General features: G+C 29.7%; 1 protein-coding gene across 4 annotated transcripts in view; it reads right to left on the bottom strand.

Moving 5' to 3' along the window:
• LOC130669888 (ELKS/Rab6-interacting/CAST family member 1) overlaps positions 1-16,356 on the bottom strand; it is a 66,297-nt gene that overhangs the window by 45,764 nt on the left and 4,177 nt on the right. For all 4 annotated transcript variants that reach the window (XM_057473029.1, XM_057473030.1, XM_057473031.1 and 1 more), the window contains exon 2: positions 1,830-1,979. In XM_057473029.1, the coding sequence (XP_057329012.1) occupies positions 1,830-1,979 (150 nt within the window). The remainder of the gene's footprint in view (positions 1-1,829; positions 1,980-16,356) is intronic.

A 16,356-nucleotide genomic window follows, 5' to 3' on the forward strand; every position in this document is an offset into this window, starting at 1 on the left:
ATAAACTGAAATAATTAAATTATTTTTTTTTTTTACTTCTATTGTCATAAAGATAAATGGCTTAGTTTTATAGACGATGAAAGAGAGCGTCGAACAGCAGTGATTCATCCTCAGTTTTAAAAGTTTTATGATACACATGTAGGTATGAGTCGCCTGAGGGAAAAATTGATGGAATCATCAGATTGATAAATCTTTCCATCATTTTCAGCATAAAAACATTTCAAATATGTATTCTATATTTTTTTTATCTCTCTATCATCAATCACGCTACTCATAAATATCGCATTTTGTTAAAATGTTTGGACTACACAAATATGTCAATATTATCTTTCGAGTATCAAAAATAATATACTAGAGATAGCGGGTGAAAGTATTCAGATTGTTTTTCATTTAAAAAAAAACATAAGAGGAAAATTTTTGGGTGAAAAGTTGATCTCTTTCTTTGCTATCATATACATTTTCATGTTTTCAAATTAGAGTTTAGGATAGTTGTGTTGGAAAAATTAAAAATAGAAAACGTGACTTGGAATTTGTAGGATGGAACGTGACAGAGTGCAGGTCGGCAAGCTTTCAATTTACAGTGGATTCGTGGTGAGTTTCAAGGGGTTTTACAACCGTTGAGATTTAAGGAAAGGTATGAGAAGTGAAAGGGGAGAGAGGGCAAGTATAATCGAGAAATACGATAATGAGCAGCAGTACGAGAAAGCGTCTGCATAATCTGGCTGATAGCCAAAGGCGACCAGTTGCTTCCCGTACGTCACAACTGGTTGACCTGAGTAACGACAGAGAACTGAGTGCACAATCATTACATTACGTGTAGTTTTCTTTCGCTAAACTCAACCGTCAAAATGCCGGAAGAGTCTCACAAGCGGCCTGTAGAAATATGTCATGCTCGTGCGATTAAAAACGGATGAGGAAAACTATATTTGTCGAGAGAATAAAGGCTTTAAATGTACCATAAACAATTGTCATCTTTGTGCCAAAAGTTCGCCACGATTTCACCTGTTCATTTACCTTTAGGTCAATAACTTTTTAAGATTTACGAAAGTTCATGCCAAAATTATATTATACTCTCTTGGAGTTCATTCAATTCAGTCTTTGTTTTAAAAAAAAAATTGGATCTGTAATTTTAAAAATTACTTTTAAATACTAGAAATTAATTTGACTGTCAAAATTTTTAAGAATTGATAATTTATGGAAATAAAATCGAATATAGGAAACTTTGTTTGGTTAAAAAAAAAAAAATTACGAATGACTGAACGTAAAAAGTGAGAAAATTGCGAGGCTGGTTAATGTATTGATAAAAAAAATATTTAAATGAAAATTACAGGTTTGATTTGAAAAGAGAAAAAAAGATTTTCATTATTAGAAAAAAAAAAAAAAAAATGATGAGAGCTAAAGTAGAAGGAAGTTTGTGGTTTAACGCAATGCATTAAGCCAGTTTTTAGTATTTTTTGTAAGGACTTTCATAATCCCGGACAGCTTGAGAGGCCGCAGCCTCGTTAGCAAATTCTCGGCTGACCTAAAATACTTCCACTACTGTACTGTATATTATAGATTTCTTTTTGAATAAAACTTTTTTTCTCTTTTTCCTTAGATTTTTCTATTATTATCGTTGTTATGATTATTATTATTTTTACTGTAAACTGGAAGCACATGATACTGATGTTGTTTGTGGAAAACACTTTTATTGTGCAGGTATGTATGATAAAGATAAACTCAATTTAAAGGCTTTTGTACACAACAATGCAATAGTTGTAGCACTGAAAATCAATATTGTTAACTCATTTTGAAATTTGAATAAAGCTATTGATTTAACTATTTTTTACCTTTATTGTGTCCCGCAGTATTGCTATTTCTCGAGTTAGATGTTCATTTTCATTGTAAAGAACTTCCATTTGTTGTTGCATTTCTACGCTGGGTCCTCGCATTCTCAGTCTCAATTCTTCCTCCAACTGTCTTACCATCATACTTTGTTTCTGCAAGCACAATAAAGACAAATAATGTAATAAGACATGTAAATTTAGTATAAACCGTAGCATAAAAATGTTTGCTAAAAAAAAAAAATTGTAAATTATGAGATAAAAATAACAAATATAGGGGAGGGTGGGGCAGAGCGGCCCCCCTAAGCCAATTATTATTTTTTGTGGCTTTCAACCATAAGATCACTTTACTTTTGTCCTATTTCGAACAAATTTATGGACATTTTGCCAAAATTCTGAAAAAAATTTTTTTTTTTTTGTGGGGCAGAGCGGCCCCCCTCCAAAAAGTGATAAAAAAATTTTTTTTTTCGTTTTTTTTTTTTTTAAATTGTTTTCATCATTAAGAATGTATTTCTTTCTCTTGACAACTATTTTTGGTTTTATATTACTCGAAAAAAATTTTTTAAAGCGTAAAAAATCGTTCACCCTCGATTACCTTAATTACTAATTGTTATTTAATAAAAAAAAAAACCAATTCTATAATTTTATTTTATTTCAAAAATTTATCAACTAAAAAAAAAAATTTAATTTTTATAAATTTTTAGTGATCAAATTTGCCTCTTACATAAAGAAACGGCCGAAAAATATGAAAAAATAATTTTTTCGGAAGTTTCGGCTGGTCTATTTTGCCCCAGGTGTTATGCGTAGGGCTAGAAATGTGGAATTATAATAATTTTTTTTTAATTTGACGATAAAAATATGAAAAAATCACTTTTTTTAAATTTTGGGCTTGTCCATTTTGCCCCGAATGTCATGCGTAGGGGTAAAAATGCACAAACATATCGGATTTATAGTAATTAGTCGAAAAAAAAAAAATTTTTTTTTTGGTCAAAATTTTAGGGGGGCCGCTCTGCCCCATGGGGGCCGCTCTGCCCCACCCTCCCCTACCCAGATATCTCTGTCGCATGTTACGAAAAATTCTTGCGAGGAAAGTTTTCTCGCAACTGGGGGCCGATTCATTGTCTCTGGGTTCGGATAATATTGAAGAAAGTATGAAGAAGGTTAAAAAAATACGCGCAAGAAGATGCTGAAGTATTGAGATCTCTGGTGGTGCCATTGGAAGAGGAAATAAATGCATTGAAAGAAAAATTACGATCCACTGATGATGAATTACAAAAGTACAAAGAATTACCACAGGCGCAATTGCAACCAAAGCAGTTCAAGACTCGAAAAAAATTTTTTTAGCCCCAAAAAAATGTTTGTTTTCACACGAGTATAAAAATTGACTAAAAAATTATGAGGATAAATTATTTTGACCTCAAATCGTCATATATCGAAAAATCGGACTCAAGGTAATAATATTTGGTAATGGTCTATAATCGGGGCTCCACCTGTTTATATCAACCCTCGCAGATTTGAATCACGGTGGAAACACCGTGGAAGTGTAAACACCGTGGAATCACGGTGGATACACCACGTAATCACAGTGGTAAAATGGAACAAACCCACCGTGTTTCCACCGTGATTCAAGTCTGCGAGGGAAGCAAAAATCCAAATATAGACAAATTGCTTTGAAACCAATTTCATTCTCTAGCATTTGTCGGCGGATTGAAGATATAATTGCTCCTTTAGGTGTTATTTGAGCCTTAATAAGTTATGTGTATACCAAAGGTATAAATTATGCTTGATTTAGATGTTAAGCTCATGAATTTTCAGTTCCGTGCAACACTGCATTATTTGACATATTTTTATAAATATGCCAATTTTCATCACACAAGAGTTTAAAAAATCTTTGTAGCTCTTAGTTAGACCTTTCTATCGCCACCGTCCATCTTACGGTATTAATAAAATTAATTATTTATATTTATTAGAAAATTTACTAAATTTATTTTGTAAAATTTGCATGATTTTATGTTATTTTTGTCAATTTTGTACACTCTGATTGCAAGGCTCGGATAGATATCTAGTGTTAAAGACAAAAACACATACAGAAAATTTAATCCGCCGTGTAGCTGAACACGTGGAAAAAATTTAATTATAGATATTTAAGGTGTAAGCACTTGGAACTCTGAAAAATATGTGAAGCCCCACTTCTAGACCATTACCTAATATTTTTTTTTTAATTTTAAATTTTCATAACGAAAAGTTAAAAATAAAAATAATCGTTACTAATTCATTTTTTATTGATTCTTATTTTTCATATACTTTGTACTCATGTATAAATTAGAATACAGAAAATCATACTGAACTATATCTATATATAAAGTAATATTTATGAGTCCAAGAAAATTTTCTTTACTATAATAGCATAATAAATAATTTTAATTTGCTGTCTTCATTTTTCATTACTCGCGTTTTTAACTATTCAAGTTCTTAAAAAAATTTGTATAAAGCTAATTAATATTCGCCTATCTTGATTATGTCCTCAATGGGAAGCTGCTGGTACAGAACTCCTACCTTGTGTCATTTCGCCCTCTACCAGTTCGGCAGATCTTAAAGAAGATCCAGCTTGTGGCAGCAAAAATAGACAGCCAGTAGTTTCTCCGCGGCTATAACTGAGCGGGAAGCTTTCATTGCGCTTCATAATTACCAGCATTCGTTGGCGGTTGCTCATCAAGACCCCAGATCCTTTCATTAAATATTCAGAGTTTTTCCTGAATATGAATTACATTTACGGAATGGAGGCTCCACTTTGATCATAATCAAATATGAATATTTTGGCAATGACACAGTGATCTGATGCAGTGTTAATTATGATTTTATCCCTTCTCGACTAATCAAATTTTTGTAAATTAAAACGTACGTCAGGTTGTCACTGCGAGAGGCGCGAGCTGTTCAGAGCCATCTGATGGAGGCTCAATTAACAGAAACGAAGATTGGAATCTTATATTACAAATGTCAGATTAAATTACCTAGCGATTGAGTAAATCTATAGTATGGCTCGCATGCAATGTCACAACAATTGCAAAGATACATACAATGCAATGGTAGTGTGTTCTAGAGTATAGTTGATAACAAGCATCAATATTACACTCGTCCAGTGCAGTAATAGCACTCATACAATCGTCAGGTTACCGAGTTAAACCTTGTACGATAGACAAGGGAGTACAGTAAATACCGGGAATGCAATAGAGTATTTCCTACTGGGAATTATATCAATCTATGTCAAATCGTTGTTAAACATAAATGCAATTATATTATTCGAATACTTGCCGAATAATGTATGATAATTTATACATTAATAACAACCTGTTTAATTATGAACTCTAATAATAATTCATTTCGACAAATCTTACGTTCATTTTTAGTGAGAAATATTAGTTTTAAAAATTTGAAATATAAATTTAATTATTTTCTCTATAAGGAGGTATTATTTTTGTTTGAAATTTTATGATGTCATAGTAAAGCCGGACCATGTTGACCACCCGCAGAAATTGAAATGAACACATGAAAAAATTAACATGGCCATAGCAAAATTTTGACAATGATCACATTACAAATAACTGTAATCATTGTAAATTTTACTATGGTCATAGTAATTTTTTTATGTGCTCATTTCAATTTCCGTTAGGAGGCCACCATGCCTCGGTTTTACATGACACCATAGATTGTAAAAAATTTGCGGATTAAATGCAGAGCAGATGACTGTGTATTTATTTAATGCCCTTGGAGTAAAATTTACTCCGAAAGGGAGTTTATTTTAATGTTAAAAATCCGAATCGGGGTGAATACAGATTTAAATAAAATCCAGATCACTCCAAAGTCACTCCGCTGAAAAAATAAACTCCATATCGACGTTCTAATTAGCAAATTGTCTAACTTCATATTTTTTATGCGGTAATTCTGTGCAATTTTCAGATAATAACAGTCAGAAAAAATATTATTTGAATAACCTAGACAAAAATATTATGCATATACTAAATATGGAATTGATTTTTAGATGAAAATAAAATTTTTAATTACTTCTTTTTCGCATAAATGGAAGATTTTCTGAAATGGAGTCAGACAATTTGCTAATTAGAACGTCGATATTTACTCATATGCAGAATGATTTTTCCTAAAACTCCGAAACTTTGGACGGAGTGAATTCGGATTCAAATAAAATCCGTAATTACTCCGAATTCACTCCCAATTTTTCACAGTACAGCGTTTCAAGCAAGAATAATTTCTCCATGTATTCAAAAAATGAGTTATCATAAATATAATAGTTATAATAATAATTGAAAAAGACATAAATAAAAATAAAAAGGGTCATTGATGTCATAAAATAATTTAGGAACATGTTTCGGTTGTTACACACGTAATAAATTGAATAATTTATATACAATACAATACAATGTGTTTGTCTGTATGTATGGCTGTCACATATATATAAAGTTAATGAATATTTGCGTGTAAAAAAAGAATGACTTGGGAAATGGGTATCAAGAGTGAGCGACAGTTTATATTAAGGGCCTGGAAATTCTGGACAGTCAGAGAGTGCAACGATTGACCCGATTATTCTTGCTCATCCATACCAGGCTAACGGGAGCGTGACGTCACGGCGTCGAGGCCACACCCGGTAAGCTTATGACGTCACAATAGTTTAGTGGTGAATGCGAATAAGTGGTTATAATTAGTGGACAGTAATTATATGTCAACAGATCGATGAGTCTGGTTTTGATTAAAACCAAATTTTTTACCAAAGAATTACTTTTCAAACTTTCAGAGATGAATGCCCAATATGATTTATGGTATCGTGCAAAATTAGTATTCAAAATAATTTGTCTTCCGCATAAATTGCTATCCCTGATTAAACAACTGAATTCGATCGAATTAAACAGAATTAAATTTTTAATTCTATTTAATTCAGATAAATTCTGTTAATTCGGTACCTAACTTAAAAATGAATTCTGTCTAATTCGACAGGAAAACCAGAATTTGTCCAAATTAAAACGAATTTAAATAATTCTATTCGGTTTCATTCTGATTAATTCGAAAATAATTCTCCAATTTCTGGTTCTGAATCCGAATTAAACTGAATTAAAACGAATTTGAAATTTTTAAATCGGTTTTATTCTGTTTAATTCAAATTCGAATTTTCAATTCAGTTGAATTCCGTTTTGCAGAATTCGACAGAATATAACAGAATTAAAATTTTTAATTCAGTTGTTAAATCAGGGATGATAAATATTTTATTTAAATAAACTAGAGTATGCGTAAAAAAATATCTGGCTAATAAAGTAAAATAACTTTTCATTATTTTTAAGATAAATTTAATAAAATGTAATCAGATTTAAGTTGAATGACGTAGATAAAAGCGCTTAAGATTACGTCAATACATATCTGTCGCGACTGTTACGGAACGCTAAGTCTCCCTTGAGGCATCAACCCCTTGGTGGCTGTGATGTTCGATGCCACCCCTGTCTCATTGTGTCTTCAGGTTACTAAACAAGCTAACAGTGTATACTAAATATTACTTGATGCAATTATACCCATAAAATTATAAACAAGTTACGATTTAATATTTCGCATTGAACAGTTATCTTTTTTTTTTTTTTAATTTAATTATTTAGAGAAATCAAATCAATGACCTAAGTTTCTAACTAAATCAGGGTCACTCATAATCGATTGTATGAGAAAATATAACGTATAGGTATTCATAGTATATGAATATAAGACGCCTTAGTCATAAGACTCATAAGCAAACGAGAAACTTTCGTACCTTAGTTGTGGGATTATTGTCTATAATGCTCAACTTATCAATAGATAATATTTCAATACTCGGAAAAATAAATAACTGACCTTTTTTTTCAATTATCGACTCAATTTAACCATTTAGTGAATCGAGAAATACAATCATATATTGTTTGTGATATCGTTGACGGTTATTGATACAGTCATAGATTTATTTTATATATAATAATAGTATAACTCACAAGTCGAATTACTCATAATAATTTCGTAGTACAGAGTACAACTTTTTTTTTATTCAGAAAATTTGAATTGAAATTTACTTGACATTGACTTATTTGTTATTTATTATTATTTATAATCTACTCGTATGAAAATTACACGGAGAAATTATGTTTGTTTTCATACAAATTATTTATTGTTATGTAATAACAGATTGTAATTTAAATTAATAATAAAAAAAAAAAAAAATAATAATTTGTGTATCACGTGTAATTACTGTAATTACTTATTATTAGATTTAATTATTGTTATTGTTCTCAAATTAAAAAGTTATTTTAGAAATTATAAAATCATTATTATTGTAATTATTTAGATTATTATTAAAATAAAAAAATTTATAATCGGAAAAAAAAAAAAAATTATGTTTGTTTAGAATACTATGGTGTCAAAATAAAGCCACCTTACGGAAATTGAAATAAACACATGAGAAAATCACTATGACCATAGTAAAATTTACAATTAATTTGTGATTATCGTTGTCAATTTTACTACGACCATAGTAATTTTACCATGAGTTCATTTCAGTTTCTGCGGGTGGCCAATATGGTTCGGCTGTACTATGACACCATAGCATTTCAAACGAGAATAATTTCTCTGGGTAATCTTATATTTTTTCAGACGGCCACAAGAGATTTTGATCTAAAAAATAACATCTTTAAGAATTAGATTCCACTTGTAATCACTCATGCGAAGTATGGAATCTAATAAATATTCTGTCAATTGAATAGATCAGGAAAGCCGTAATTTCTTTAATAAAAAATAATATCAAGTTTGACAATCAATTAAAACCACACTGCATAAAATTAGAAGTAAATTTGGATTTTTTTGAAATCCGAATTCACTCCGTCACTCCACATACGGAGTAAATAGGAAGTTTGTCTTTTCAGCGGAGTGATCTAGATTTTATTTCAATTCGCACTCACTCTGATTCAGAGTTCTAATACTAAAATAAACTTTCCTTCGAAATAAATTTCACTCCGAGGGAATTGATTAAATAAACAGTCGTCCAGTCCGCATTTACTACGGATTTAATCCGCGTTACCTCGAAAACTTTTTGCAGTGCATGGCCGAAAAAATAAGTTAATCACAATACTTAATTTTTTCTGACATATCGATTAGTACGATATATTTATAGATCTTTGATTGACCATACTTCAGTTTTAATTATCTGCAATATATTGTAATTATAATTGTAATAATTTATAGGGCAATAAATTTAATTTTCGAATATTCGCTTACGTCAAATTTGTTTTATGATACAAATAAATAAATTTAGTGTCACCAATTAATTAATTAATTCGAATAAATTATGAGAAAGTGACTTTATGTTAAAAATAACGAGATTATATATTCCTCTTTTTACTATCAATAATATACGTTTTTTTATTTTTAGTATCACGTTATTGATCTTTTTTTTTTTTTTTATGTATTTGTCTAGAGGATTTTTCCAATTTTAAAAATCCACGAATTAAATTTTACGGTTTACCATTTTATTTAAAAGTTAAATTTGCTCAGTAAATTGAAATCACAAATATTTTTAAAATGTCATAAAATAAAAAACGTAAAACCAAATCGATATATTCCATCGATTAAGTTTTCAAATATCATGAGTAATAAATAAAGAAAAAAAAATAGATAAGAAGAAGAAATGAGCAATGGGCTGTGAATTTTTAAGGCGAAGCCTTTCTTCAGATCCTATTAAATATCGCATACGTCTTATATACCCTATTCTTATTCTTTACCGTAAGTAAAAAAAAATATTCTCGACGTGGATATAACGTTTTTTTTATACCGAATATCGATTGGACAATATAAATATATATATTCATCGAAATATAAAAAGTATTATTTTTTACGCCAAACCCCGAAGCTATAAAGGAAACGCATGAGAAAAAACATGAAAACAGAAAGTCAAAGAGTGGCTGAGAGTCTTTCAACTTTAAGGGAAATAAGAGAGTCTAAGATTCTATTATAGTATGAAGAAAAAAAGAGTCTGGTTGTGAGGTCATTGTACCTCGAGAGGATCGATCCTCTTCTGAGAACTAAAGCCACCCCAGCAGTGCTTGCAATGTCGCGTCGACCCTTGTGTTAAGAAAGCATGGAAAACCGTCGATAAAGTCACACCTACGTTCAGAAAGAGAAAATGACATTAAAGTTAAAGGAGTGTATGTACTTTTAGTCCCTTACGTGTTCCCCTGAGTTTATTACTTTTACTCATACCCTGTTTCAAATCTTTAACGATCATTCTGCGACCTAAACATATACGTGTGGAAGATTATCGTCCACTTAAAGCATACATCGAATTAACTCCAGTTAATACCATGAGAATAATAAAACGTTTTCTTTGATTATTATTTATCTACATCGAAAAATTACTACTGTTTATTCGCTTTTTTACTGAGGATACTTCAAACTTTTATAAAAATAAAATTTACGATGTCAGAAGTAGATTTTAAACGTTCATACAATTTATTTGTACGTTTAAAAATTTTTAAACCACACTGTAAAAAATCACCGGGGTAATCCAAGCGGTGTAGGTGTTAAAATTATCGGTGTTAAATTTACCCCCGAAAGCGGTGTAAAAATAACGCCGCCACCGGTGTAAATATTCTAGATCGGTGTTAAAATAACGCCGTCGCCGGTGTAAATCTTCTTTACCGGTGTTAAAATAAAATATTTTATGAATATTTTTACTTACTCGATCACTATACTTGTTAATAAATGATATTTTTTATTAATTTTCATGAAGAACTGACATTTTTTGTGTTTAATAATCTTTAAAGTTAATACTCCAAGCGGACGCAATTTACCCCGCTTCTACACCGGCATTACTCCGCTATTACACCTGTTACCCTGATTTTACACCGATATTACTCCGCTTTTACACCGGTTTTACTACGCTTTTACATCGGTTACCCCGCTTTAACACCGGTATTTTTAACACCGGTGTATTACTTCTCCTACGCCGGTGTAATTTCATTTTTACACCGGGCGGAGTTAAAACGAGTTCATTTTTAACACCACTCTTTTTACAGTGCAGTTAATCATTTGATATTTCTATACAATGATAATTTAATTATACTTTAGACTTAAGTGTCTCTAGAAATTTTATTCAAAAAAATGCGCTACTATTAGCTTGAATTAAAAAAAGTTTCAAAGGGACGTCTAGCTCAAAGAAAAAACGTCAGATAAAAGTTGTAAAAAAACTATTGTCAGCTATTCGAGAAAATTACATACATCCTCTGCACTTTTTTTGTTTTCATATCACGAAAGTAATTTCTTACAGTATATTTGAAAAAGTTGATAAAAACATAATTGGATTATTCGTATGATAAAGTGTCAGACATTAAATTTAATTACATAAAAATAGATATTGTATATAATAGGGTGAAAATAAATGGTTTATTAAGATGATAAAATAGTTGATAATTAACAGGAGTAAAATACGAAAGTACTAATGAAGGTGTTGTGTTGCGTATAATTTATAAATTAGTATCTTTTGTTATAAAACTTTTATTTCTCATGGTTTTATCAACGCAGTAGATATTACGAGAAGACCGTTGAGTATCAGTTCGAGGTTTAAAAGTGAAGCAAACAGAGCACGTAGTATAGTAATCGTAGTAGTAGTAGTAGTAGTAGTAGTAGTAGTAGTAGTAGTTGTAGGAGGAGTAGTAGTAGGAGTAGTAATAGTAGGGTGTTTGAGAAACAGAGTCGCTCGATAATGCCTCTGCATCATTCCTTCTCACTCGATGTCTCTCCCAAACGCTCGCCCTATTTCCCTCTGCTCTTTTCCTTCAGTTGACCCATTTTCCCTGTACATACTGTACACAGTACAGTTCTAATACCGCCCGATTTTTTTTTTCTCATATTTCCCGACCATTTTTACGGAGAAAAATATATTTATGAAAAAAAATCAACGGGCATGACATAACTTTAATAGTATATTCAGCATTTTATTTTCCCACGGGTGTATAAGTACCAATTGATCTACCTTTCAATAGTAATGTGACATGTAATTAATACAGTCACAGAAAAAAAATTTTTTATTGAAAAACTTTGAAGTATAATTATTTGAAAATAAATAAAAAATTATTGAATACTAGAATTTAATGGTATATTAATTTTTTTGAAATAAATATGTGAGAATTTTAAAAAGTACACAGAAAAAAAGGATTTTTTGGCGCAAAATTTTTCATTATAAAATGAAATAAAAAACTTTTCTCGCCTCAAAAAAATTTTTGTTTTCAATTCATACACAGAAAAAAAGAATTTCTTGACGTAAGAAATTTTTTGTGTTATAAATTGGAAACAAAATTTTTCTTGAGACAATAAAAAATTTCTTGGTTCAGAAAATTTTTTCTTGCTCTAAAAAAATTTATTCTCGCTCCAAGAAATTTTAAGTTTTCAATTTATAATTCGAAAAATTTTTTGAGGCAAGAAAAAATTTATTACGCTAAGAAATTCTATTTTTCTGTATAAAAGTATAATCTTTCACTGAAAGGTTAAAAATTTTTGTTATTTTAAATAATAGAATATAAATAAATAGAATAACTGGTTTAGTTGTAAAGTAGAAATTGCATCTCACGGTTGACGACAGAGAAGCAAAAAGGATAAGAATGATAAGATGAAATGAGATTTTTTACTATATATATATAAAATGTATTTTACATATATACAAGCATATGTGTAGCATACAAAAGTTTAAAAAAAAGGTACATTTGCTGAGTAGAAGTGATACTTCGTCAAACGTCACCAGTCACTTCCTCATTAAAACACGTGTCCGTGATATTCATGGGTGACATACAACGTAGTCAGCATGATATATATCCTCGACAACTGAAAATAGTTCGCCAATAAAATTATTATTTTTATTTCCACCGATTCCGATAAAATTAAATGCTCTAATCATGAGATTAATCAATGAAATAAAAAATAAAATACTGAATGAATTATTATTATATCCAATAAATATTATATAATTCATTGAAAAAGTTTTTGTATAAGAACTCGAGATCATTAGTCAGTAAATTATTGGAGAAAGTAGGAAATGAAAATTAATTTCCTGGCTTGTATCTCGCACGTAATCGCTGAGATTGTAACGTGAAATTTTGGCAAACGAAAGAAAACCTGTGGGTTATCAGTTTCCGCTATTTATATTTCCCTCTTCCTATATGTCAGCTTCACTTTTCTCATTGGGAGAATGCCAGAATGACTGCGAAAGTTTTAGAGTTCATAGCACACGTAAAATTTTTTTTTCTTTTATCGGTGAACAAATTCTATCGGTCAACATTTTTTTCTATATCATTTTTATATTCAATTTGACAGTTGATAAGTCAAATAAATTTTATTAAATCACCACTAGAAATTTAGTGGTGTTTAATCGAAAATTTAAAAATAATAATTAAATTATAAATATACACTGCGGAAAAATGGGAGTGAATTCGCAGTGATTACGGATTTTATTTAAACCCGCATTCACTCCGGATTTAATCCGCAAATTTTTTACAGTGTAATTACGTTAAAAATAAAATTAATGAAGTATGCATTTAGCAGAAGATGAAATTTCGAAGGAGAATGGACCTACTGTTTTATTCAACACTGAATCAATCTTTTTACTTAGCGTTTGATTTGCGCGTTGCGTCACTGAAAACCTTGACATCAAACGTCGGTCTGCGACATCTACAAATTACAACTTTATACTAAACTTGTGAAAGATAAAGAGGTATGTGATTTATATTTTATATGTCAATATAAATAAACAACATTTATAGAAGCTAATGGTAAAAATCAAAACTTTTAAAAAATAAACTTTTCAGATGACAAAGTCGTATTTTTATTTATTCATAGGAAGAAGAAAAAATATATATACATATAATTTATTACTCTGGAACTTTGAAAAAATTTGATTCAGACGAAATACATTTTTTAAATCAGAAAATTCTCATAAAAAAAATATATCATAAGACATAAAAAATAACTTTTTTTTACGTTGGACCGTTTTCGATAAATTCTTTGAATAAAAAAATGTAATATTTTCAATTGTAAATTTATGAAATTGAATTTTTAATAATTCACATTTTTTTCAATATTTCGATAAAAAAAAAATCCATAGTAATTAAATTAAATGGAAAATTTTAAAACTAATATTTGTGCAAGTGATAAAATTTGCATATTTTATAAAAATCGTGATGTGAAATTTTCTCACAAATTATCTAGATTTAATTTGCATACTCATAACTCAACATATAATTAATGTGATATATTATATAAATTTTTTAAGGCAGATAAAAAGTATTATCGTAAAAGAGTTATAATTTATAAAAAAAAATAATAAATAAATCAATGAATAAAAATAATCTGAACGAAAATAAGTAACATGTATTTTACAAAGATCGCGGTTGTTTAAAGTGTGCAAGATATATCTATATATGTATATGTTCATCGATCGGCCTAAATATAACGTTGGTAGCAGAGAGTGGCCGACGGTACACGCGAATAACCACGGACCCTCGCACCGACGGTGTTTTCTCAACAATATATATGTAATACAACAAAATAGAACTAAGCGACTTAACAACATTGTTCTATTCCTGCTTTACGTTGGATTTCCGCGTACAATTGTGCCGATATACACAATTATTTGTCGTCACGATAGTATATCTTTTAAAAGTTAACAAATCGATTTTTTATTGGTCAAACATTTATTATTTCTATAATATAATTCTAGGTGATACTATAAATATTTAATACGACAAAACATCACTCGATTTATCTATTTTATTCATCACGATTTATCTATTTCAGTAGCATGACACACTAGAAAATTTGCGGAGTGAACGCGGATTAAATCCGGAGTAATTGCGGACGACTGTTTATTTGTTTAATCCCCTGGGAGTGAAATTTACTCTGAAGAGAAGTTTATTTTAATGTTAAAACTCCGAATTGGAGTGACGGAAAATTCAGATCACTCCGAAATTACTCTTCTGAAAAGACAAATTCTCTATTTACTCCGTATGCGGAGCGATTTGTTTTAAAAACTCCAAAAATCCGAGTGACGGCGCGAATTCTGATTTTAATAAAATCCGTTATCACTCCGAATCCACCCCCGATTTTTACGGTGTGTAATTTCAAAAAAATCTAACCGAGACAAATGAATTTATACCTTTTATTTAACGAATTTTTACTCTTTATAACTTAAATTTACGTGAAAATTTAAAAGATCAAAATTCCATTAAAAATATTATTACATTTTTTATAAAAAAATCTGACCACTGTAGAAAAGAAAAAAGGACAATTCAATGTAATCACAAGTGATGTTTTTTCTATGACCTACATCACGTAATTTTCTAGTCGCATACTGAAGTGTTAGAAAGCATTAAAAACTTTTCTGCTAATCGCGCCATTACATAGATATTATTTTTTAAATGATCTATTTTTCCTACATTCTTCTATTTTCTTGACCTTATGACCTACTCAAACATTTATTCTTACATTGATAGATGTAAAGAACAGAAGGTCTTTAGGTCACACGTGGCTCTACTCATTCCCCATTTAACTCATTGCTATTTTAATTATTTATCCTTCAGTTATAATTTTATTATTATTATTCAGCTCATCACATTTATTACAGTAAAGATATTAAAAACAAACATTAGCACTAATTAAGGCAATCAAAATTAATTAGTACTTTGCATAAATAATTTATCACGATCATGCAGTCAAGTAATATTTTTATCCATCTAATAAATTACTGAGTTTTATCATTTTTTACCTCAGCTGAATGTTTAATTTTGATAAGAGTTTGATATTGATCATAACTTTTATTGATAAAAAATATAAGAAAGCAATTAAAAATAAGTATTCGCGATTTATTAGTAACTGCTTGTTCAACTGACATTTAATTCAAAATAAAAACGAAAATAAAATAATTATTTCATAGAAAAGAATTTAATAATTAAAATTAATTGTATTTATTCTTCAATTTAATTTTATTTAACTTAATTCCTCGTGGTGACTTCACTTTAAGTGTAAGTGTTTGAAAATTATTAAAGTATGCATGTATATGTATGAAATATTTATAGAAATTCCCAAGTAACACATATGGTTTTGTGATATCTATTAGATAGGAGTTTTGAGCCTGTTTTTTGACCTATCGATAAGGCACCAAAATTTTGACAAAACAGAAATTTAAATCACCGAAAACATGGCTGCTTATAAAACTGGACACAAGTGACGACGAAAAGTAAATTTACATGGTCAAATAATTCGTCTGAACGATTTTTTAATTGAAATGACCTTAAGACGGAAAAAAGAACAAAAATTTCATGTAACTGAAAATCGGAACTTTTTTCGCGCGCAAAAAAAATTGGAAAGTAAAATTCTACTGGATGACTAGATTTCTGAAATTTTTCGCATAGATGCTGGTATTTCAGCCGAAAATCTTAGCCCCCCCACCCCCCTAACCTCCAGAACTACTGAC

Source organism: Microplitis mediator, chromosome 6, assembly GCF_029852145.1.
Source record: "Microplitis mediator isolate UGA2020A chromosome 6, iyMicMedi2.1, whole genome shotgun sequence".
NCBI classification, from domain to species: Eukaryota; Metazoa; Arthropoda; class Insecta; order Hymenoptera; family Braconidae; genus Microplitis; species Microplitis mediator.